Source organism: Drosophila rhopaloa, unplaced genomic scaffold (assembly GCF_018152115.1).
Source record: "Drosophila rhopaloa isolate 14029-0021.01 unplaced genomic scaffold, ASM1815211v1 contig_178, whole genome shotgun sequence".
NCBI lineage: Eukaryota > Metazoa > Arthropoda > Insecta > Diptera > Drosophilidae > Drosophila > Drosophila rhopaloa.
In genome coordinates, this window is record NW_025335059.1 from 5,045,817 (window position 1) to 5,071,749 (window position 25,933).

General features: G+C 38.3%; 1 protein-coding gene across 9 annotated transcripts in view; it reads right to left on the minus strand.

The window, feature by feature from the left end:
* LOC108037126 (putative transcription factor capicua) overlaps positions 1–25,933 on the minus strand; it is a 44,488-nt gene that overhangs the window by 10,956 nt on the left and 7,599 nt on the right. For 7 of the 9 annotated variants that reach the window (XM_044459032.1, XM_044459034.1, XM_044459029.1 and 4 more), the window contains 5 exons: positions 2,895–4,050; positions 2,684–2,824; positions 1,723–2,420; positions 1,239–1,463; positions 887–1,011 (listed from right to left, as the gene is read on the minus strand). In XM_044459032.1, the coding sequence (XP_044314967.1) occupies positions 887–1,011; positions 1,239–1,463; positions 1,723–2,420; positions 2,684–2,824; positions 2,895–3,929 (2,224 nt within the window). In that variant the 5' untranslated portion in view covers positions 3,930–4,050. The remainder of the gene's footprint in view (positions 1–886; positions 1,012–1,238; positions 1,464–1,722; positions 2,421–2,683; positions 2,825–2,894; positions 4,051–25,933) is intronic. The other 2 variants (XM_044459035.1, XM_044459037.1) reach the window with 1 other exon arrangement.

A 25,933-nucleotide genomic window follows, 5' to 3' on the forward strand; every position in this document is an offset into this window, starting at 1 on the left:
ATTTTAAGTAATTTTTAGAAACTAATTACAAAAAGGAATAATACATAATAAAGCAATAATCTGAAAATCGTAAATTGTATAAAATGTAGCTTGGTAAATAATAAATAAATCTTTTTTAGAAAACTGTTTTAGAAAAAAGTAGTACAAGTCTAACTAGACCTACATATGCAAAATATTTGAAACAAAATGGTAACGCCTATCAAATTTTGTAATTGTATCTTTAATATTTTTCAGTGATCCGTTTTAATATCCGATATTATACCCAAAGGCTTAAAATACCAGACTCAATCATAAAAATATTTATTTTTAATCATACAACCTTTATGTATAAAATAAACCTCTTTATTGACCCCATTTTTATGTTCCAAAGGAGCTCGACAATCCATTTATTTTAGGTCTGCTTTTTATGGTCTTTTAACGAACACTTTTTCCAGTGCTTTAGAAATCCGGTTCTGCTCTGAATGAAAGACGTTCGTTTCTTCTGCATTCCAAAGGAATTCTTAAAAGGGGGACCCCTGTATAAGGTATGAAAAAGAGGTTTTCTACGTTGTGTAGGGTGCACACATTTCTCCTGCCCCGAAGACGAAACCAAAGAACATTTTTCCAGAAGCGCCGTGAAGAATATCGTTTTCGGACCGCTATGCCTGCTGCCTTTTTCTATCTATGTAATTGCGTGAACAGAGATAGATTAACGGTTAAGCCGGCGCTGGTCAGGCTCGAAAGGGATGGCACGAGGGGCTGGGAAGGCCAGCCTTGGAATGAATTGCTACAAACTATGAATAAATAGTTCGGACCGGGTTCCAAAACGGAATTTTAAATGCTTTTATGATACCTTCTGCCCGGATCGTAAAGAGTCAAGAGGTGTGATGGCGGCGAAGAGACTTACCCAGCATGACGGCCGCATCGGTCTCCTCCTGATCGTAGCGACCTTTGACCCGATAGTTAGGCGACGTCTCCGAATCGCGAGAGGTGTCCTCATCGATCTGCGTTTTGCTGCTTGATCGGCTGTCACTAATAATGGAATACCAGATAGATAAATAATTGAAATAAACTAATAAATACTTTTGTATAGTTCCTTAAAATATATATTTTTTTGAACATTTTTTTTTTTAATAAAATCTTATTTCTTCGAAATTAATTATATAGTTTTAATCAATAATATTAAGGTTTAAAAAGAGTTTTTTTTAGGAAATCATAATTTTAAAGTTTCTTAAAGCAAGAATGAAAGTATAGCTCACCTTAGTAGACGTCCCGGGCCCGTGGACGAAGGCAGGGCGCTATTATTGCCCTTCTGGTTGAGATGCCGGGAGCAGAAGCCGCGCCGCTGAGATTCCTTGGTGCACAGCATGCACAGGCGGCGCCACTGCTTCCCGTTGTACTTCTTGCGCACGCCGGACTCCGACTCCACGATGTCTCCCTTCTTGAAGCGGTGCGGCGTGGTGGCCTGAGATCTGTGGATGGCACTGCCGGTTCATTAGCAAGCGGTAAAGGATAGGGGAGAAGTTATGAATAACAGGATACAAAATAGTGGATATGGTTAGTTAGTTGCAATCTTGTTAGGTTTAGATTTGCCTATGCATTCTTGAAATACATTTTCAGTAGATTGTGTTATGAGGTGTTAAGGAAGTAATTTTAAATTTATTACAGAATCGAAATTCATAACTTCACTAATTATTTAACTGCCTGTTGAAATTTCGTTCTCATCGAAAGTGTTGCACTCACCTTGGTGTTGCTGGATGAGATCGTGGTGTGAGCCTCTGGTCGAGTAGACTGGACGTGCTGCCGCGGCTCTGCATGCTGCTCCGCTTGCTGCAGGCGCTCATCTTCTCCGTGTCCAGCTCGCCGGCTGCTGGCGAGTATCCGATGCCGACCCGTTTGAGTTCGTCGTCCGAGTCGTAGTCGTCGTAGCCCCGCGACGACTGTGGCTGCTGCTGCTGCATCTTGGGGTGCTGCCCATTGCTGCCCGGGGAGATCACGAGGTCCGGCAGGCCGTTGGTCTGCGGGGGATGCGACTGCGCCGCCTGGGCCACTTGCTCCGATCCTTGGGAAGGGCCGGCGAATGGGGGTCGCGTCTGGAACGGCGACGTGGCCGTCGTCCGATAATACTCTTCTTGTTTTACGAGATGCTGCTGCGACTGTTGGTGGGTGGGCGTGGGAGGTGCCGTGGGCAGCTTGCCGTCATAGCGGGTGGCCACAAAGGTCAATGGCGCACCGGTGGCTGCTTTCGGGTAAACGATATTGCCACTGGGCACGGCCATCGCTTCGCCAGATGCTGCTCCTGCTCCTCCCGCCGACACCTTCCGCTTGCCACTGGGTGCGGGGACGGTGGCTCCACCCGTAGGCGTCAGTTCGTTGAGCTCATCCCACCACGGCGGCTGGAGCAGCCTCAAATCGGCGCGACGCACTACCTTAGTGGTGGCCTGAAAAAAGTTCATAATAGACTTAATTTTAGATATCACTTTTGTCGTACATCCCAATACTCTTAAAGATAACCTAACCATTTAAAAGGATGAAAATCTCTAATATTATTTAAGCTTTTTACATCGAAAATAAGAAACCAGCTGAAAAATTGATTTCAACTGTAATCGGACTTACTACTACATACATATTACGTTCTGAATACATATGTTTTAAAATATTTTCCAACTGCCGTTGAAACCTAACCAAACCCTTTTTGACTCACCATTTCATCGCCGATCAGTTGCACGCTATATTGCTTCGTAGCCTGGTTGATGTCCGTAATGATGCCCTCCACGTAGACGAAGCTGCCGGAGCCACGACCCTCCACCCGTTGCCGCACACAGACACGGGCATCCAGCGTAATCTAATCGTGGAAAAGAAATCTCCATTAGAATGTACGACTCCCAAAAAAAAGTTTCGTTCGGTCTACTTACATCCGCCATGGGCGGACTGGCATCGAGTATCACATGGTTGCGTCCCTGGTGCAACACATCCGGATATAACAGCAATCCCAATTCGGTGGAATCAAATTCCACGAGTATTGAGTCGGGAGACGTATCCAGCACTGGACGTATTATCCCGGGGGCATAGTGATTGTGGATTTTGGCTAGGACACGCGTGTTGTTCCACTCGCTGAGATCGAGCAGGGATTGCTGCTGCTGTTGCTGCTGCTGGTGTTGTTCCTGTACATGTTGCTGATTGTTTGAGTTAAAGCTAAAACGTTGTTGCTGTTGGTAGTAGACGGCGGTTGTGGGCGTGTGTGTGCGTTGCTGATGATTAATTGTGGCTGCGTGACTATTGTTGCCGCTGACAACATGTTGCTTGTAAGTACTACCGCTGGCATGTTGCAGCGGGGATGCAATGATAATACGTTGCTGCTGCTTGATATCGCTGCTATTGCTGTTGCTGCTGCTACTGTTGTTGCTGGCGCCTGCACCGCAACTCACGATCATGCGATGCAGCTGATTGCCGTTAGCCAGGCCATCGCTATTGCCATTTGTGTCGGCGGGTTTCTGCTGCTTCTGCAGATTCAGTTGCTGCTGTTGCTGGGGATGCTGCTGCTGGAGATGCTGCTCGGTTTTGTCCAGCTCTGCTGGATCGAACTTTCGCTTCTTGGGGTGTTGCCGCGGCTGAGGTGGTTGCTGTTGCTGCTGTTGCTGAGGTGTGCTGGTTGCTGCTGTTGTTGTCTGTAGGTGCGGCTGGAACAGCACATGTTGCTGGTGTTGCTGCTGATGTTGCTGTGTTGCTGTTGACTCGACGGCTGCTGTTGTTGTTGCTGTTGGTATACCGGCGATTGTTGCTCCCGTTGCTGGTATCACCATTTTGTTGGCGGCAACAACAAAGACTTGTTGCTGCTGCTGCTGCTGTTGCTGCTGTTTGTTTGTTATGACATAAGTCTCGGCTGCGGCAATCGCGGCTGCTCCTCCTCCATGTGTTGCTGTTGCAGTTGCATTGGCAGCGCTGAGCATCTTAGTTGTGGCAGCAACATGTGTGTGGCTTGTTGTTGGGAGGGGAAGTGGAGTGGGTAGGTTGTGTTTTACTTCGGCTGGTGTTGCTACTGCAACGGCGGTGACATCAGCAGCATCCTTCCTGCAATCGAGGCGAAAGGCGAGAAAATTTGTTAATTAAGTTGACAACAGAAAACCATTAAAATCAACGACGCCGTTGTCGATGTCATTTCATAATTAGTGTAATCCGCATCCGGACAACCCTGACATCCTGCCACGATCCACAGGACTCGCAGAAACTCTGGCGCCCGACGTCAGGCCATAAAATTCAATCTCGCCGAACTATGGGCCTCTCTGTCTGTGTGCGAATTTGCGACGACAACGGAAACATTTTAATTTGCACAGACGTCCAGTGGTCTGGGTTGGCTTGTGGGCGGTGGGCGTGGCCGTAGCCGGCATTAAAAAAAAGTGTAAAAATGAAATATAAATGACACTTGAAACATTTTATGCCAAAGCCATACAGACAGACGGACGTACAGTTGCACAAAAAGTCAAAATCATCCGGCAACCACAAATACACACACAGATTGAGGCGCAGAAATAGACCCACCGTAGTCAGCCTGGAATTTCAAAACGGGGGGCAAAGGTAGGTGAATGGAGGATATAGCGCTTAAGGGCTTACAAATTCACAGAGTAACGAGTATATCCGAAGAAACTTAATTAGCTTATTGCAATTGAGTGACGGATTAACGGTTTATTCAGTTTCTTCCAGCATTAATTATGTAATTCGGTGGTTAAGAACCTTTTTATAGTTGAAATATTAATGTAATCTTAAAGTGCACATCTTATATTTTACAGCTCTACTAAATGTGATTTAAGAAATGAGAAAACCACCTTAAATATTACAAAAGATCTCGGTATTAACATGCTATTAAGTTGGTCTCACCGAGGAGCATTTTTGGAAGGATAATCTGTGTAAGACATTATCGACATATATCCCTTTAAGGAGTTATTAAAATGAATAAATGGTTGAACTTATCGATACCTAAAACGCCATAACTTTATCCGCAACCAAACAGAACAACCTGCAAACTCAGTCCATCATGTTTTCCATTTATTTTCATCAAACTTTTACCAATCCTCGCCCATTTTGGCTTTTAATTCATCAGACTTTGAAGCTCAAAAAAGTGTAGCATACTTCTGGGCATGATACGTATACGACCGTTTGGCTTTGTAGTAGTCGGCCAGAGTTGCCACATCTCGCTGGCAGCTGCTGCAAATACGGCTTATCGCAGGACCAACTCCTGTCCGCCTGCATCTCCATCTCCATATCCTTTTCCATTTCCATCCACAATCCGCATCCATCTACATCGCTATATCCCCCCAACTCAGGTCGCTTGTGTGTAGGCGTAATTGCGGGAAATGACTGCCACGCCCATTGTGGGCGAGCTCTTAAACCCATACACCCTTACTACTATACACACACACACAGTGAAAACGAAGCTAAATTGAAGCAACGTAGCAACCAGGAATGAATAAAAAACCTGCAGCCTTGGCCATATTGTTGTTGCAGTTAGTTGTTGCTGCTGCGCGGGACAAGTGCAATGATTGCTTTATTTTTTCTCCCCAACCATTCTTTTTTTTAGCTCGCTTTTCACAACTTTGCTTTTCATTACTGCGGCCAGGGCTTTCGCGCTTTCGGTTGCTAGGCTGCCAGCAGCGAATTGCAATTGTTAGGAAAAGTCCACAAGGGCGGCGTTGCAGAGGCGAGAAGAAGACGCTGAAAGGTGGCAGACACGGTGTCTGGTACAGTTGTTAGGACAAGCGTGGTAAATGCCAAAGTAACACTGCGAAAAATAGCTTTGAAAATTCTGGAAATGTGGGCAAAGGTTCTTGCTAACATATTTGTGTCTCTTTGGTTAGGAAGCTATATTCTGCTTTTTTTTTATTTCAAGATCAATCGTATTTTAAGTGTTGTCGTACTTAAGACTTTCATGCAGCATGTGTTTCTGTTTTTAAAGAATTTAAAAACAATTTGATGTATTTTCGTTTCTGTGGTGCTCTTAATCAATAGCAACGATCTTATCAACAAACGTTTATGTATAATGTGATTTTATTTTTCTTTTCTGTTGCACACAAGTTTGTTTTCCTTGGGGAAGCTTTCGTCAACCCAGGCACAAGCGCAAACTTTTCTTCCAATTGACTTGACTTTTCGCAGAAGGAATAAAATGCTCCATCAGAGTCGACAGCAATCTGAATATGATGCCTCCGATGAAGGCTCAGCCTCAGGATCAGGCTTAAAACTCGACTCGTGGCGTCGGCAAGTTGAGCTTGCGATTAGTTTGACATATGCTCACATGTACACACCATTACCCTCTTCCCCTTCCCTACTACAGCACACACATCCATAGAGCACAGTGGCAAGCTTATGCACATATTTATAAAGCTTTTATGTAAATAACTGCATATCTTCTATATTTGTTCATGCGTTGCAGCATGGGGCGTGTGTGGGGCGACAGTAATGTGTGTGTGTGTGCCCAGACACAGAAAACGACATCAAAGTGGAGGTAAAGTCGGAGGTAAAATGGGGGTCAGAGGGAGGAAGGTTGCTACCGATGCGTGGCTAAGTAAATCTAACCATATCCACCTCTCCCCTTAACTTTACTTGGGATCGCTGGGAATCCGAATATCGTGTGCGATTCACAGCTTCTGGCAACCAGTGAAACGTAAGCCCAATCTGAAGATAGGTGTACTAATTACTGAATTACATTACATTTTCCAGTTATTTTCAGGCTTTTAAAATTGCTTTGAATGTCAAACCATTAGGAGTAGAAATATCATTTAAATAATGTACTGACTGTACCTTCCAGTTAATAAAATAGTCCCCAATAAATTCTGTGTTTCTCCAACCCAGTACTTCCAATCCTAATTTACACTAATAAATAATAAAAATGGTTACTGCTAGTTAATATAACAATGTTATAATAATGGCATTTTCTTTGTCTTGCAGAATAAAAAGAATTTAAGTTACTTTAACGATTATCCTTCATTGATGATTAACATTTCTTTTGACGTAAATCGGTTAATCTGCGAAACAATGGGATTTACTTGCAACTTAACTGGAAGCAAAAAAATCTTGCAATGCAATGTGAGCATTATTACAGTTATCTGTTGATTATTATAGTACCCATTGCCAAAATTTCAGCAATTTTCGGTTTACATTTGTGTTTAAGGGAACGTGTGTGTATGTTGGCGTAAGTGTGGCTGTTTCAATTGCCATCATTTCCATCTGCATTGTCTTTATTGTTGCCATTGTTGCTTTTTATGATGTGGTTCAGCAACTGCATTTGGCATGCATGTCAATTTCTTGTGCTCTCATTGCACTTGGTTTTTGCTGTTATTGTTTTAGTTAGTTATTGTTGGCTGCTGTTGTTAATTGGCATATTCAGTTTTATGATACGAATACACACATGTCATACAGACAAAATAACTAATACCTACGCGATCGATTTCAATGCAGTCGTGCTAAATTGAATGCAAAACATGCGTGCAAACGAGACGACGATGTGTGTGGGACATTAAAGTGCCTTTGTTACACAGAAAAAAAATTTTTTTTAAATACATATCGGTTTTAAATTATTAATTCAATGAACAAATAATTAACCTACGTTAGAATATTAAGGCTTAAGCGTAGGCCGTAGCAAAAAAAAATCTGGTTTGAATTTACATTCGAGCTTTCATATCATCTGACCAAAATATATGTATTCTATGTTTTCTATTAATCTTATATCATTTTTTTTTTCTGTATTATTTTAATATGGACATGAGTGCAGGAATAGTGCAGTGTAATTAGAAGAGAGTTCCTTGAACCCTTACGGTCATTTGTTTTGGCGCCAAATCGAAAACGAAACGAAAAGTGTAGAATATGCGAGCAAAGAAGAGAGCAAGCCGAAAGTCCATGCAGAAAGTTAATCTCTTCCACTTCCTCCCGTTCTCTCCCACTCACTGGGCAACTCCCCCACTCTTTCTTTCCCTCCCGCACTCATTGCACTTAGCAACGGTACAAACGCAGCTCTGCTGACGTCGCTGCCCGGCTGCTGCAATGTCAGTAACCCCACTCTAGTGAAAAAGAGGGAGTGAAAGATAGAGAGAGACCGAGAGAACGGGGGAGTGCAGTTAGCGCTGTGAATTTGTTTGCTGTGATTTTTCTGTGCATTTATTTCTGACATTTTTACGTTGTATTTTATGCTGTTGCCAACTCGTCAACAGCCCTTCGCCCATTCCCCAAATCAACCAAAAAAAAGTACGCTCTTAGTCATTCAAAGCAGGCAACAGCAAAATAATGCAGCATCAAGTGAGAGTGAGTTATGGGCACCCTTCCTCCTCTACCTTTCCCCACCCACTCTCATTTATGCCTCCTCTCATATCCTCGTCTTTTCTTCTCTTCCCTCTTCGTTTTCATCCTTTCTCTCCAGGAGAATCAGAGAATGAGTAACGTCGAATGCCGCTCATTTGCGTAGAGTAAATGCAAATAACTCGTGCATTCGAATACCCTTCCTCCTCTCGCTCTTGCCTACAACACGTACACACAGAGCTTGCGTACCCACACACGGGAACGCATGAATGCAATGTGCTGCAGTAGCAACAACAAAAACTACAGTAGCGGAGGATGATTTTACATTGGCGCGTGTAACAGAGCTGAACAGCAGCGGTCGCAAAAATATAAATTTTCATATATTATATGAAATAGAATTATTTCTTAATTGGAAATTATACATTTGATTCACAGCCTTCCGGTGCTATTATCTATCTATTATAAATATTTTGAAAGGATATTTAGACCTTTTTTGAAAGCAGCAGTAACGCACTAAAAAGTATGCAATGAAAATGTAAATTGCAATAGGGATCAGGAAATAAGGCCGTAACAATAAAATAATTTAACTTTAAAATTTCTTTGATTCCTAATTAACATGTTTTAAATTATTTTTTAATTTGGGTGAATTATTATTATACAGTCCTTTCTAATTAATAATCAAGATCTACATTTATAATTTTCTTTGTTTTATATGTGTTGTTCAATCCATTTTTTTGTCCCCACTTGTGCCCTTTACTCATAGTTTGTGTGTGTGTGTATTTGCAGCATTTACTCATTTTTAGCTTTTCGCTTTTGCATGGCGTAAATTATTTGTATGCGCTGTGCTTGAGCTTATGTGGTTGTCGTTGTAGTTGTTGTTGCAATTGCACTATGGGGAAAATAAGAATGCAGCGGAGAAGAATGAAAAAGGCTGCTGCGGGATGTTGAATGTTGACGAAGGCTTCCTTCTCCCGTTTGCTTTTGCTGTAAAGTTGTAAAGACAACGTGCCAGTGATGAGGTTGTGTGCGTTAGTGTATATGTGTGTTGGGGACACGAAGGGCCTAATACCAATACCAATTCAACAACACCAATACCAAAGCAGTCTGTCCCTGGCAACATGAAAAGCGCGAAAATGTTGAAGCAGAAGAAAACGGCAGAAGAGGCAACAATTTTTTTCTTCCTTTTTCCTCGTTCTCTCTATTTGGCGGAGTGAAATTGAAATGTGGAGCAGCGCGGGCGCCGACGACTGATTGCAGTGGCCAAACGATAAGATGACGGGGCGAAAATACAAAAAGGCAGGAAAAACGAATAGACAGCAAAACTTCAGCAAGTCGATCAAAAAATACTAAAGTTTGAATCGAGTTTCTAATATAATTTTAAAACCCGATTAAATAACTGCCTATGTATATTCTTTTTCTTTCAAATTTATTACTAATTTTTCGATTTTTGTTTTAATTAAATAATAGTAATGATACAAAAAATTTAAAAATAAAAAGTACTTGCAAAGGTGCCTTAAAAAAATTAAAAACATAAGTTTGTTTCTATTTTTAATATAAGAAATAATGTTAAATAGTGGGACTACTTTTATGTTTTGACCCATCCTCCCATGGCGTACCGTAAGAATTAAGATGTTTAAATGTTGATTTATTGTTGTTTATTAAAAAAAGGAAAATTGATATTGTGTTCATGTCAATGAATTTTCACTGTAAGGCCGAGGATGGTGTGAGCTCTTCTCCGACAACTCTTCGGCAGACAATTCTCAAGCTCGTTCAAAAATTAAGAAGAATACAACTTTAACGGTAGCCAGACGCTTTTACATCTTCTTGATTACAAAAAATGCAGCAAAGAACCCAACAACAAAAAAATGGGAAACTGCATTTTGGCGCCTTCTAGCAGCCACCGCATTTCCCCTGCACATTTAGTTGCAGTCTCTTAATTGGCTTTAATGCATTTCGATTAATTTGCCAATGTTGCGAAAAGTTTCTCCTTAGACCACAGACTAATTAAAATTGTTTGCTTTGTCTAGCGGCTAGAAGTCAGAGCAAGAATTTTTCCTGGCCATCATCATCATCAACATTGCCGTCATTGCAGCTGCTAGTGCTGTTGGTCTTTGTGTCGCCTGGTGTTTCCAGCTAATTGCAGTTAAGAAACAATTTAGTACTTAAATACATACATTGCACTTTAAAGAAATGTGAGTGTGTGTAGCGAAAGATCAGTGAACTTATCATTATCTGAAGTATATTAGCACTCGGAATAAGTACTGTGTGAGTTGCTATCTACATACTGCAAAATACATACATATACCAATTTCCTATGTATTTTAAAGTTCTTTATTCTTAGGGTATTGGAACCTTAGCAACACATTCCAGATAATGTAAACTAATAAATACAAAATGATTAATATTTTATATTATTAAAAATTGTTTTAGAAATGTGTGCAATGAGAAGGGGTTTTACAAAATGAAAAACTAATAATTGTATTTTATAATCATGGAATAAGTCATGTATTGCTACAATTTTTAGATATACATTTTCATTATATTTCCTTTCGTTTTGATGATATACAAAAAAAACTATTTATGCATTTGTATCTAAACCAAAACAAGAATCGATCTAATATATATTCCCAAATATTTTCATTGCAACCAAGTGTCAACTTCAATTACACAAAAGACAACTGCACTTCTGAATAAATAAGCAATGCAGGGGGAATTCGAAACTCCGTTGCAAAATGTATTAAAATGTTGCCATCGTTTTGGGATGACAGGCAATAACAACCGTCGACGATCTTGATCATGATCATGATTAAATATGATGATGCAGAACGGAGACGGCGATTCAGTAATGACAATAACAACAGCCAGCGGCAGCGAAAGGAGCAAAGGCTGTTGAAAAGTATGGCCGCATAAAATTTGCATTAAATCATTTCGTTTTTTTTTTCGACTTTTTTTTTCTTGTCTGCCTTCTTGGCATCCCCATTTCAGCTCCTTCCACCTTTTTATTTACCCCATCTCGACTCAAACGTCAAACGGTAGCCAAAGAACCAACAAAATGGAATGTGTTGCAAATTTCAATGCAATATGCCGCCGACATCGCTGACGATGCCGAATAGGGATGTACACTGGAAAATAACATCCGAGAAATCAGTCATTCATCTTTTTTAAGTTTTCCATTGATAATATGCTAAAATAGTCTAAGATTTGTAAACGTTTTTTTTTAAATTGAAGAATAATTCAAAAGAAAAGTTTTGGCAACAAAAAACTACGTTTGAAACTCATAAACCAATTATTATAAAAAAAAGAACAGTATATTTATATTTTAATTTTTTCTTCATGTGATAGAGCTAAGAACGTTGAAGAGGGCGATGAAGAGGCGCATGAGCAAAGCGTTAAGCTGAAAAAAGTATGAGAGTAAACAAAAAAAAAAGGGGAAAATGTTCAAAAGAATAAACAGCCAAAGCTCAGTTCCTTATGCCCCCGCTACGCTACTGTTTAAGGATAGATTGCGGATGAAAAATAAAAAAATATACAAAAAAATAAAAAACCTACGGGCGTCGGCATCTCTCGTTCGTGTCAATAGCTCTCGGTTGCCTACAAAGAAATTGGAACTGTGCCTAAGTCAGCCCCTGCTTCAAATACATTTTGTTTTTCCTACTTTTTTTGTTTATTTGTTTTTGCCTTCGAGTGGGTTAAAAACAAAATTCTATTTGGCTTAGAGCGGCAACATTTTGGCGTGCGTAAACAGAAATGTTGCTGGCCACATTGTTGCCTCAGCTTACCGACTTTGATGATTTTGAATCGCTGGGATTTCATTTGAAATATTAGCCAAAACGTTAATAATAAACAAAGTATGAGCATATCAGATTATTCTTCGAGATATTCTACCATAAACAACTATAAAATGTCAATAAATCACTGCCAAAATAAACACAGTTGCGGACTTATGATTTATGCGGGGCTTGGAGCTTTTCCGTCAATACAATTCGTGGAAGAGCCATTAGTTTCCAAGGCAGAAATAGAGAATCTTTAATTTAAAAAGACTAAAATATTTCTGAATTGAAATAACTGATATATTTCTGACATGTATTTCGTACTATCATTTCATAACTGAACACCTTCGATTAGTTTTTCTGTCCATTACTATACCAATTCTCAAGCACACCCAATTTAATGACTTGATTGCAAATTGAATTCAAAATGCAAATTAGACCAAAACCACAATGCGGCCAACAAAAACAGCACATGAGAACGTTCCCATGTATCCCGTGCCACTTTGCAAAACCTTTAATAATTGCTGTAATTCGAAATCGATGTCTATCAAAAATGTGCATAGCAATTCTTTTTTCAACAGTCTCACGCCTCTGATTGTTGAATTGTTTTGTCATCGCGTCAATATATAGATGGCAACCCTGTTCTTATTTTTTCCTTCGTTTAAACGTTGCTTTTTTGCTGTTCTTATGCAATTTTCACTATCAAATATTTATGAAAGCAGAAAAAAAGTGCGAATACATTGAAGAACTGCATAAAAAATGCGAATACATATAATTTGAAATGTGTGTGTGCATGGCAGTTTGGTTGTTTGTTCTATGAAAAATGCATTTGATTGAGCTCTAAATGCAAATTGTGCCGCTGTTTGAGTGCCTCGGAGTATTGTGATTTCATTGTTATAAATGCGTGAGATTGCAAATATATTTGGGATACGTGTATTTATATTGTTATATATATATTTGTTTTGGTTCTTTAGCCTACCAGGTTTCCTAACCATTAGTTTACGTTCACCAATATATTTTTTTGCCATGATGGTTTTAATTTATTAAATATATTTCAAAAATAGGTCGCAAGAACATACAATAAAGCTTATCAAAAATATTCAAGTCACAAACCATATACTATGATTGTTTTTTAAATATACATGACTAAGGGCAAATATATTTTACTTATGGTACAATATTCTAAGTAAAAAGAGAAATAAAATAAAAAGTTTTTTGATCGTTTCTTTTGTATGTATGTGCTTTTAAATACTATTTGGGAAAACATAAGTTTGGAATGCTTAAGTCACAATCACAGAGCACAGAATAGTCAAATTAAAGTTTTTATTTAACTTTTCTTTATAAAACTTTCTTCTTTAATATTACACTTACACTTTAGAAAGGTAATGGGGAAAATCAATAAAACACATTTTTAGACAAACTCGTGAAAAACAAGGTAACGCACACGTTCAACTTTATTATCAACTTTGGGCCAACTAACAACGCTAATGAGGCTAAAGCAAAACTTTGACTCGATAACTCTTTTCTGGGCCGGGAAAGCGGTGTAAGCTTAGTAAAGTGATAAAAGTTAGTTGGTAAAACTATTAGGAATTTGGCCATTGAGTGGGAAAATTGGACTGCTTATGGGCTTTGGATTATACGTAATAGATTTTAAATTTTGTTCTTTTAGGGCTCAGTAAGTTATAAATGAAAAGTCGTAATAACTAACAAAACTTTCACTGTTAAATTGTAAAATGTTTTAATCTATCAATAAGTAAATAACCTTTTTCTTTGTAACGTTCTTACACAGACTTCACCCTTAGTATCCCACCTGTTTTTAAAAATATTCTGACAACCGTAGAGAGTGCCTACCCTTTGCTACTAAACCCTTTTCCAAAACGAAAGTGCATAGAGAACTTTTCTCGACAAATGTATATCAAAAACCATAAAGGCAAAGAAAAGCAGCATAGGGGAGAAAAATCTTTAGAATTCAGTTTACTTTGCTTAAGTAAAGCCGAAGAAGGCAGTGCGGGCGTTGCGAGGAAAAATGATTAGGGGACCGGCTTTCAGAGCGAACTATTATGGCCAAAAGTGTCAAAGGCAGGCCAGGACTTCATCCTCATCAGCTTTATTGGATAGGGGAGGAATGAACTGTGAACAACACTTTTGTAGTCGTTCCTTAACATAACACGGGGCCTCAAATTGATTTACCCAAACCGAAGCTCAACACTAGCAGTAAGAAAAAGCGAGGGAAAAGGCTGGGAAAAGGAAAATTCATTTGCCTTCTGGCCGAGGATACGTTTCCCAGTTTGGAACGTGCGCTGGCATGGTGATGAGCATGGGCAATCTCAAGGATGCCACCGCCCAACGGACACCCACACGAGAGGGAGAGTTTTGTGTGCGTCAGCTGCTGGCTAAGTGGCTTTCCCCTCCCTTTTCCCCCACGAATTTCCCCGATTTCCCTGCAATCTTCGGCATCGTCCATTCTCTTTGCGCTTTGTGCCTCTCACCTTGAGAGGCATCGAAGGATGAGTGATGGTCAGCGTCAGCAGCTAATCTGGCCAAGTGTCCTAACCAAGTTAGCTCACTGTAATTGGCTTCAACAGGCGCCACCTCGAACACCTCAATTAACTATAAATAACCACCGATTCGTATACAAATAATGAACAACTAACGAGGGAAAACAAACGCCCTTGGTCAGCGATATCTCGGAAAGTAGAGCACTTGAAAGTGGAGATCCTGAACAAATACACATCAAACGCTATATAGGTCAGCAAAATATCTGGTATTTACAGTAAAATATGCATTATGATTAGGCTTTGTTTATTTTTAGCAGTTCAAATTTAATGATGGTACCATAACTAGAAACTAAAACCGGTTCAAAAACGACTTAAAATGTTGTAATGATTTTTATGTAACATTTAATTTAAAAAGGACTACGAGATATAGGTAAAAAGCAGTTAGAACACGTACTGTCCAATTGACTCCCAAAAGTTAACTTGTGTAAAAGGTAAATAGAAAATTGAAATATAATATCATGTAAATATTTGACACCACTTAGCAAAATGCGTGTGTGTCGCATCGTGTTTGGCCCTATTTCGTTTCCATTCCTATTTCCTTTCCCATTTCCATGCTATCTTCACGGGGTTTAGGGTCTGGGGGAAAATAAGACCCGGGTAGATCCTTCATATAGGCACGACAAGGAAATAGGTACATGGGTATAAATAAATAAACCCAAATTGAAGGCATTTGGCCGGATCGTAGTGGCGGGCTTGTCACTTTATTTACTTGACCACAATGTGGAGGTGATGTTCTTGTTGTTGCTGCTGCTGTTGTCTGTTTATATAGCCACTAATTGCTGGTGGCTTATCTCACATTTCAGATCAGAGCACGGGAAATTGAAAAAAGAGTCGCCGAGAAAATAATGAGTGAGGTAGACGATGCACCATGAACAGTTTATAGCAAGCAACAGTTGGAAATATGTAAGTAGATTACATAAAATAATGAGTGTGAAATCCAATATTTTTTTTTGATTTTAAATTTTAAATACATAGAAATAAGATATCTATTAGTTATAATTGCCTTTTAGCAACGCAAAATGTCAATTTCAAACTCCAATTTACTCTGTTCCTTCCCTAACCTACAGTTCTGATTAATTCAAATGTAATTTGATCGACAATTCCATTACAATAGCAGTTCAACTTAAACCCCAATTTCCATTCAGTTGAAATTCCCAAAATGCCCACAACGTCCACACACTTTGCCCGATCCCCCTGCCTCCGTGATAATTGGCTTACTGGCCTTTTGTGAGCTCTGGTGTGCCTGAGGGGATGGCCTAAAAATAAACCTTGAAAATTATTTATTTAAACATGGCCAGTTCATTTCTTCCCTCCTTTTTTTTTCGTTGATTGACCGAGAGACCTAAACAAATATGTGGACCTAAGCGCAAACCCAACCCAGTCTGTAACATTTTTGAGGTTTATTTTTTTTGGTTTGGTCCCTCTTGGTTCTGTTTATTCTTGGGCTGTGCTAACAGGAAAGTGCGAACCAAAAGGATAATGTCAGGGACCCGCCAGCTGAAAGGTCGTAGGTTGCTCATATCGCCAGATGAAAATGTTGTACACGTGTGGCGTGGCCCAACATTTGTTACCACGTTCCTGAAAGTACCGACTTGGCCTGACTCATGACACGCTTTGATTTTCATAAGCCCAACCGCGACAGCTACCAACTTGTTTAGCTGGTGGCTGAGTCAGTGGCTCAGGTGCGTAGCTCAAGGCGGGCAATTGCGACAGCTCTACACTCCCTGATTATCTGGCGAACTCGCACCCCCTTTGGCTACGCCTCTGGTCTGAAGCTTAGTCAATATCCAAGAAATCTCTCCGTCAGTTTCCTTTGTTTTATTTCGAATTTCACAATTAGTGGAAACTTAGGCGATTGAAAATCAATTAAGTTGCGTGGGTCGACATTGAGATAATGAAATAAATATGAGATTAGTAAAGGGTTATTTAGGAGAAATCTGTGAGTGGGTTGATCCATGAATAATTTGGATTAGTCTTAGTTGAAATTAACCAAAGAAATGGTATTGATGGATAATTCACTTTGGTTAACTGAAAAGTATTTATTCACTAGTTTTAAACATAAACACTATGAGTGTTCTAAGAAAACATTGTATCTCCCGCGTCAATAAAATGTATAAAATACACCACTTCTCACATTCTTTAAAGAAATTGCATTAATCAGAGTATTTATTACATAAATAAAAACGTTCTTTAAACAAACTAATTCTAAGAATTTTATGCTCAAGAAATCCCCTCGCTCTCCACCATTAAAATGTCTAAAAAATCAAAGTTTCGAAAAAATAATCTTTCACGTTTTGAAATCAATTTTATAATCGTGCCGGATCTTCGAGTTGATAGTTTTGACATGTTAAATTAGTTATATTTTACAATCAAAGCTTTTAAGACCCATTTCACGAGACGATAAGTGAAAACAATAAACTTGAGCCCGAAAAATATGCGCCTACGCGAAAATTCACTGAGCTTCTGCCGCCAGTAGGCGCCCGGCTCAGAAAAAAAATAAAACAACATAATAGTAGTAAACAAAGAAAAAAAAAAAAAAAAAAGAAACGACCCACGCTTTTGGGACAAGCCACTCATTAATTAATTTCATTGGATCTAAGCCCCAACCCCTCCGATCGCCCAATCAACCGTCGTCGTAGTCGGGAATCGTGTCAAAGCGGAGAACCAGTGGTTTCTGTGTAGGCCGTAGGATCCGGAGACTGAGGACTGGGGATTGGGGATTGGGGTCTGGGGATTGGAACTGAGGGGCCCCGTCTTGGCAACCCGATTCTGTGCCTGCGTGGGCCGGCCGGTTTGTGTTCATACTCGCATATTTGTTGTGTGTGCATTATAATACGAGTATATGCAACGTTTGAGCATACGATTTCGTACTACGACCGTAGTAAATTAAAAGTGCAATCACGACAAACCCAAGCACGTCGCTGCCGCTTGCTTTTGTAACTGATTAGGTTGGGCAAAAAAATAAAAAAAATATTTATAATACTATACACACAATAAAGCGAAGAAAGAAGCAAACAAAAAAAAAAAACGACACAAAAACTGCATACTGTTGATGCATGTGAAATAATGAAAAATGATGACAAGACCTTAAAAAAGGCGACAAAAAATGTGCTTGGAAAATCAAGGTTGCATATAAGAAACGTGCCCATGTAATGGCCGAAGTTCACCGAGAATCAACATATCATATCAGTTCGGTACCCGTATTAATTGCTTTTGTGTGGGTATATATGAACATTTTGCTTATATGGATGAACTTAGGGTCTAGACTCTAGACTCTAAATAAATAATCTTTAAGCACAAACAATCGCTCGAAAATGTTTACGAACAAACAGCTAATGTTTTTAATTGTATTTTAATCAAACTATAATAAATCGGAGAGTCAATTAAAATTTAAACGCAATACCATTATCTTTTTTAAAGATAATTATTACATTTTGTTTAATAAAATTTCTTTTGGACTATAATTTGCATTCCAAAAAATAATTAATGAGACGGGACAACAGTTAATATTTGAAATTTAAAAACCCCTAAATTTCTAATATTTTTGATTTATTTACCCAAAGGTCCTTTCAGACTCCGTTTAAAAAACCACCAAATTTGTTGCAGTTTGGATAACGTACCTGAAAAACAAACAAAAATTATACATTATTAATTTAGAAACACATATTTACATATACATTTGTTGTTCATTTAAATTGAATAAATAGCAGCTGCAATTCTATGTAATCTTTTGAATGGGCAAACAGACCCCAGGCAAGAATTATATCCGTTTTCTCCCCTTTCCATTTGGGTAAAAATTCAGGCGCCAGTTGGGGGAATGGTCAACGTAAAAGATACTTTTAAAGGTCGCTTTTTATTGATATGACTGTGTATTCAGTTTGGTTTGGCTGAATTTCCGAGAAATTTACTCAATAACATTTTTGCCTTTTGTGGCTTTTAATTACAGGCGAGTTGTATTTGGCTAACTTTATTTTTATTTTCTGTCGCCTTTTGCATATGAACCAGCTGTTGCTCGTATCGTTTATGTGTGAAACTTAACACAACTCAATTTAACCAAAAGGCGGCATTGGGGACAAACAACAAAATTCAGCTAGACAGATATGTGGCGAGCGATCGCATGAATGTTGGGATATTTGTTGTATAATTTATTCTGCACACTCAGGCAAGCCGATAAAGATAAACATGTAAATCAAACAAGAACTTTGACTGATGGCGACACCACGACGCCTTTGTTGTTGTTCTTGCCATTGGTGGCTGATTGAGTGGCGCCAACAAATTAATAACTTTCGAGACCAGCGATCTATCGTTTATGATGTGTGCAAATTTTTCGGTGATTTTTTTTATACTTTTCCAGCTATTTCTCTTGTTGGCCGAGAATTGGCTCCGCAAACTTTGGTCGAAAGCCCCTACGCAAATTAAAAGAAAACAAACATTGGAATAAGATTTATGGGCTTTAAATATTTTCATTTTATGTTTTTGGTAGTATAATACAGAAATAAAGCCATTCGGGAAAATCGTGCATTTTTAATGACCAGGTTATAGGCTATTAGTAGTTTTAAATATAATTATAACAAAAAACTTAATACTAATTAATCCCTTTTTTTATTTCCCCTTCCTAGACTACACATTTTCTATGTCTGCAGTTTTGTTTACGTCATAATTGTTTTTCCCCAACATATTTGCATCACTACAATTCCGTTTTGCTACCCACAATATTGCCAATTTAATCACGCAAAAATCAACCAGCAAAATGTGTACTCAACAAGAATCACACTTATTTCGACATGAGAAAATATTTGCAAAAATAATCCCCCAAATATATGCATACACATAGATTTATAATAAAATTATTCGTTTTCTTCATAAAAATAGTTGCTCAAAAACAAAAACAAAAAAATGCTTCAAAGGTGTGGTACGTTTGGGATTCGGGGCGGTGAAAGAAAGCACGTGGATGGTTCAGATTGTTTGCTTTATTTACGCAGCATTAAAATGTGTTTAAATCGGACAAAATACGTACATAAGTATGTTTATAGGTTCTCGGAGAGGTTCGGGCTGGCAGGTGCACGAGTGATGGGTGGTGTTTTTTTGGGTGGGTTGAAGGCGGCGGTGGGTGGTGGGCGGTAGGCGGTGGGAGGCCGTCGCATTGACGCGTGTGGAGCGTACGAAAGCGGGCAAAGTGTGTAAATATATATTTTTATCGGCCATATAAACCCGTACTACGTTCGAGTGTGTAGATACAACCAACACTGATACACACATCAAGTCTTATAAGAAAAGCAATGGGGTGTGTTTCTGTGTGATTCGAACGATTAGCGCATGAATGAAAAAATTATACGACGTTGGTAGCAAAATATTTGTACTTTTTCGGTTCATTTGCTTTCGTGTGGCACAGCACAAGCGGCCTTTATCGAGGCCTCCATACCGTTCCTCTTTTTCTTTTTTTATAAATTATTTGATTATTCGTTTCGGTGTTAGAATAAAAATCACACTAAATTGATTTTGGCTTTCTTTCCCAGAAATAGAGATAAAATTCGGTGCGCTGTTGGTATAGTCAGACCTATCAGCAGATATGGCCAATCCAATGTATGCGTGCAGAAAAATATAAATATATGGAAGCTATAGAAACAGAAGACAGACAAAACACAGACCAACTTGTACTGATATGTGCAGACAAAGGGAATATTAGGGTACTTAGATTATAGCATTAGCCTTTAAATAAAGAAACTTTTCCTGAAGTAAAATAGGCTTGAATATTTGATATTATAGTTTTTATTTCAAATGTAATCCACTATTGTCTGTATTTACTTATTGTATTTACGAGTACTCTGAATCAGTGAACTACTAAGTACGACATTAAACATAAATTTATTATTTCCTTAAATTACTCACTTTAATAACAATTGCATATGATGAAAGCTTGGTAATAATAATATTATGTAATACATAAAATCGTGAGCTTAAAAGGGTCATATTACTGGAAACTCCACCGTTCCTATAAAGATCTAACTGATTATTTGATAAAACCACAATCAATAATTGTACTGGGGATTTTTTAGCAAGTGCATAATGGGATTTGGTAAGTGAAACAGGTTACCTTTCTAAAGGTGTTGTAAATCGTCAGATCTTTCCCAGAATTAAGTATCTTGTAGCACTCTTACTTTTTCTAGTTTGAGAGATAGGGTATTTCACAGTCGATTATTTAATATCCTTCCACCTCTTTGTTTTTCTTTCCCTTAGTAAATTTTGTTATGTTTGTTTTTGATGCCTTATTTTTGTCTGTGTCTCGTCGGTCGCGGCTCGAAATAAGTTTCATTAATTAAAAATGAACAAAACGTGTTGTACGTTGGCGTTATATATTCATCTTCTACTTATAGATTGGCAATGTGCACACGTACTACGCGTCCACTGTACACTGTTCGAATATATACACATTTATGAATATAGTTATTTCTTTTGTGCCGTTTATCGGGCGATGTCGCATAATTGAAGTGGGTTGATTGGTATTTCAGTCAGGCGTTCATTTTCTTGGTGCTCCCTTGAGTTCCTGTCGGAGAATACTCCCTGGGGAGGGAGGATTTAGATAAGACCGGTGGAAAGAAACCAGAGTGGGTGCGATATCTTTATCACTAGTGCTCTCAGTCGAAAAACGTTTCAAACGAAATCGAACTTGGTATTTCTTTTAAACATATAACAAGAAGCAAAACGAACAAGGCAGGGCATGAAATGCAAACCAAGTTTTCTTAAGATAAAAATGGTTTATTAATAAGTCAACAAGAATGCAATGAATGCATTTATCTCAGTACAAACGTTGACTTATTAGTAAACTGATAATGGGGCCAATATCCATGAATGCAATTTCATAATGTTTGCTGAAATATATTGCAATCATTATGGTATTGATATTGATAAGCTACGTAATAAAACGGTCAATCTTCTGACCAATTCCTGTTGCTGCCCAGGCAAATACCAAACAAACCAAACCGTAAAAACAGAAAAAGTCCATCTGCAACCGGTTTAAAAACTCCTGCACACAAACAAATCAATTTAGTGAGAGAAAAGCACAAAATAAATAAAAGAAACCCGACAGCGAAACACATACAAAATTGCACATAAATGAATATAAAATCCAGACAAGAACTCCTCTGGTTCATCTCCATCTTTGAGATGCCTGTGGGGCCGAATAGCAACAAATTGTATTTTTTTTCTTCGTTTATGTATGTTTATATACATATATATAGAGGTGTACATATACTCGTATCGTACGAAAAGTGGAAAAAATATATTTTCTCAACTCATTCTCATTTTCTTTTTTACGTTTTACGCGCGCGCGAGACCAAAAGAATTTTTACGCATACGTGTGTGTTGTGGAGCGGTCCTTATATTACCGCACCGCCTCCCTTCCCCCTACATTACCGCCCCCTGTGCAGCCCAGCCCACCGCCACCCCCCCGACCGCACCCGCATATGTATCTCGATAGGCAACTGACAGCGGGGCTCGTTTCGGTTTGTTTTGGATTGGATTGGATAGGATCGGCCAGCGCGCTAACGATGTCTCCGACAGTTTGTGCCGTCGGTTTCATTATATTTCTCGTTCTTTTCACTACCAGTCCATTCTTTCGAGCCAATTTTTTCGCTTGCCCGCCGCTCTTACGTGTGCATGTTTTCCTTTTACGCGCAATTGTTTACTATAGATACACAACAAACTCTGAGATACAAATACAGCCGGACGGGCTCGCACACGCATGTGGTCACCGTATCTGTATCTCTGTCTCTCTTAGCCATTAAAGCTTGAATAATACCTAAGTAAAAAAAATAAACAAAAAAGAATAAATATTATTTTCAAGCGCTCAAAAAAAGTGGAAAGAAATGTAGGGAAAGGCATCTAACAAATGCTACACTTGTTCTTCATTCCACGCTTTTTTCTTTCCCTCTGGTTTTTTGTTTTGGTATTTACTGACGCTTTTACTTAAGTGAATTTCGTGAGTGAGCATTACATAAACAGGTGAGTCTGGTGATAATTGAACGGGGAGCGACTGGAAGTTACCCTTTTAGATGGGTAAAAATTAAATCCTTTTTTTCCAGGAATACAAATTTATTTGTTTCAAGGTACACCTTCGATTTTTTTAATAACGCATTTATAATATTATGGCTAGAAATATTATGAAGAGTATAGTGAAAAGATATTTTGAAAGAAAAACTAATTTAAATCAATTCAGTTAAGTTTAATTCAAACTATTTTTTCTCCGTAAACTACAAACCGAATTGTAACTTTACTAAGTAAGTAAGTATCCCCATCTATAAACTTTAAAGGGTAGTTCAGGGTCCAAAGTTAAAAGGCAGTTTCCGAAACGATTTTGAGGCTACCTTACATCGGCGGCAGCAACAACAAAAACTAAAACACGAACCACAGATACCACTAAAATCGAATTAAGTAGCGGGCGGAGGCACTCAGGTTTATTTGCTTTTTGAGTGGAACAGCGGGATAAAAGCGGCCGGGTGAAGGGTTGTGTGTAATTTGGTAGTTTACTCAAAAGTGTGCCTCATGTGGATTATTTACTTTACAACTTAACAGGTAGCCCAGTGAGGTATGTATCTGTTAAGGAGGGTTGGGGGGAAAGTGGAAGGGGAACCACATGGGATCAAATAAAAGATTTATCTACCTGAATATGCTTCAGAAAAAATTAAATTGTACTTTCCAATGAAATCTACTAATTAACCCAATAAGGCAAAAGCATTAGAGCTCGCTTAAAAAACCATCAAATTATTATTCAGATCTACACAAATAAAACTTGAACTTTTAATAAATATTAATTAACTAAAATGGGAAAACACTATTGAAGTTTACTTTAACTAGCTATAACTAAGTATAACTACCTTTTTCTTTAAAGTTAACATTTTATCTAGTTTTTTTTTTGAAATCTTCCTATCATTATTAATTTTTGAGTTTAAGTTGACATGACTTTGTCTTGATATCAGAAAATTTATTACTTGATTTATTGGCTACTTGATTGATGAAGCCCTTGCGAGTGCGAGTGTAGTGCGCGATCGCTTTCATGGCGACCAGCCTGGGATTTCAGCCTACCAAACCAACCCCAAACAATATCACACACCTGCTCCCACTTATGATTACGAATTCAAGATTAATTGAAATCAGCAGGCGGTTTACAAACGTAAACAAATATCTGGGATCGTGAATAGCCTGATTTTTGGCTGTTTAAAAATAAATTTATTTCAAGCCAAATAGGTTATGCAAGTAAATATGACAAGGGAAATGGAAAGTTACCCATAAATAACAAAAATACATATAAGTAGGTCTATTAAGAACCATTTCAAGATTCATTAAAAACGTAAGATTATATAATTTAAGGAATAGCACTTGAGGCGTCAGTTTGCTTTGGTTCTAATAATGGTATAAGCCATTTGCATAATGAAAATTAATAATGATATCCATTATAGTGCACATGTATCTATACTAGATCCGAACAATCGGTATATACAAAATGGATTGAGCATGACAACCGACAGTTGACAGCTAAACAACTCATTAATGAATAGCAAACGCTCCACCAGCAATAGCTACACTTTTAAGCTTATTACGGAACACACTCTTTAAATACATATACATACGAACATACCGACAACAGCCGGCATCCAGTGAACACAAAAACTACACTGAGCGTTTATATAGATATTCCCAGTTCGTATAACACAATCATGAGTGTGTATAGCACTTGAAATGGCAAATGAATGACATGACTGCGTACGAACTGACTGACTGTGTGACCGTGTGACTAACCGACTGACTGACTGAGCAACCAATCAACCAGCGAATAAGCGAATGATCGGCCGACAGAGCAACCGACCGCCAGTCGAGTTAAGATTAATCAGAGACCCCGACCATAAAACAGTACAGTGTTCAACGAAACCATAAATCAGCCAAAATAGATGAGAAATCGTTATGGTTTTTAAAATTTGGAGTTTAACAAAATGTCTGCACAAACTGAACAAATATTTATTTGACAATGGAAATAAACATGGTTTTTTATCAATAGTTCTAATAATTCTTTGTAGGATATCCTAATATCTTATTAAGACAATAGATAAAAGGTTGCTATCTTTAACATAAGTACATATAATTACTTAATTGATAATATTAAAAATATCATTGTAAAGAGAGATAAGAAATACTTTTTAAATTAAATTTAATCACATCGCCAAACACATTCCAAACGCACTGTACTGGCATGCATGTGTATATTTATAAGTTTGTATTTAATAGTGTGTGACATGGGTAAAGAGTCGACACAATATAATGGTTTAAATGCCATATCAGCAACAGTGAAAAAAGAGTAAAACGCTGAATACCAATTACAACCCCCACACCACACCCCTTCAGTTTGCTACCCCCATCCCACACCTACTGAAATATGTATACGTATATATGGAGATAAAATAACAGGCGATTCTCAAGCAGCAATAGCACCCAAAAAGAACTGCAAACACTTGCACAAAAGTTGTTGTCAACAAGTTTACGAGTCAAACTCGCTAACATATAGATATATGTACATTATACATACATACACCCCACACATCTGTAACTCTCATCACCGCCCAGCCCCCACAGCTATCAGTTATAATCAACCAAGTTTCTTTCGCCTTTTTAGCATATCTTAATTTCGAGTTTAGTTTTCGGTTCTTTTCGCTTTGTTTCGCACTTTTCGAGCTTTTCAGTTCTCTGTTTTTTTTTTTTTTTGTATTTTATTTGTATTTGTTGTGACGTGCCGTGAGTAATAACTATATAGATTATCTAGGCCCCCAACTTTACGCAGCTCAGTTTTATTTTCGTCGGTTTTTTTTCGGTCTGACAGCACGCACAAGTCTGTCAAGGAAACGGCTTAAAAGTTTTAACGTTAACGTGCAGAAAAAATGCATAAACTGACGATCTGTTGAACAGTAATAATGCAAATAAAAATAAAAACATTGAGTTGGCAACTGTGCGGTCTTGTTAAAATTTCGTATCTGAATTCAGAGGTTTTATATGGCGGCGAATGAATGTGTCAGTGATGAATATTGGAACCAGATTCAGTCAGGCTATCACCGGAAACATTTAAGAAATGAATGAGCAAGAGTAGAGAACGGAAGCCATATATCAAAGGAATATAGCCAAAAATCATTCTACAATACAATCTTTCCTAAAAAGTTTGTTTCAATACACTTTATTTATTATATTTGGTACTATTCATTTGCAACAGTGTAAATAAATTAAATATTTTATGACCAATTTACTTGCAAATGCATTATGTGCTCATAGCCCAATTAATTGATTCATATGGTTTTCTCTTTT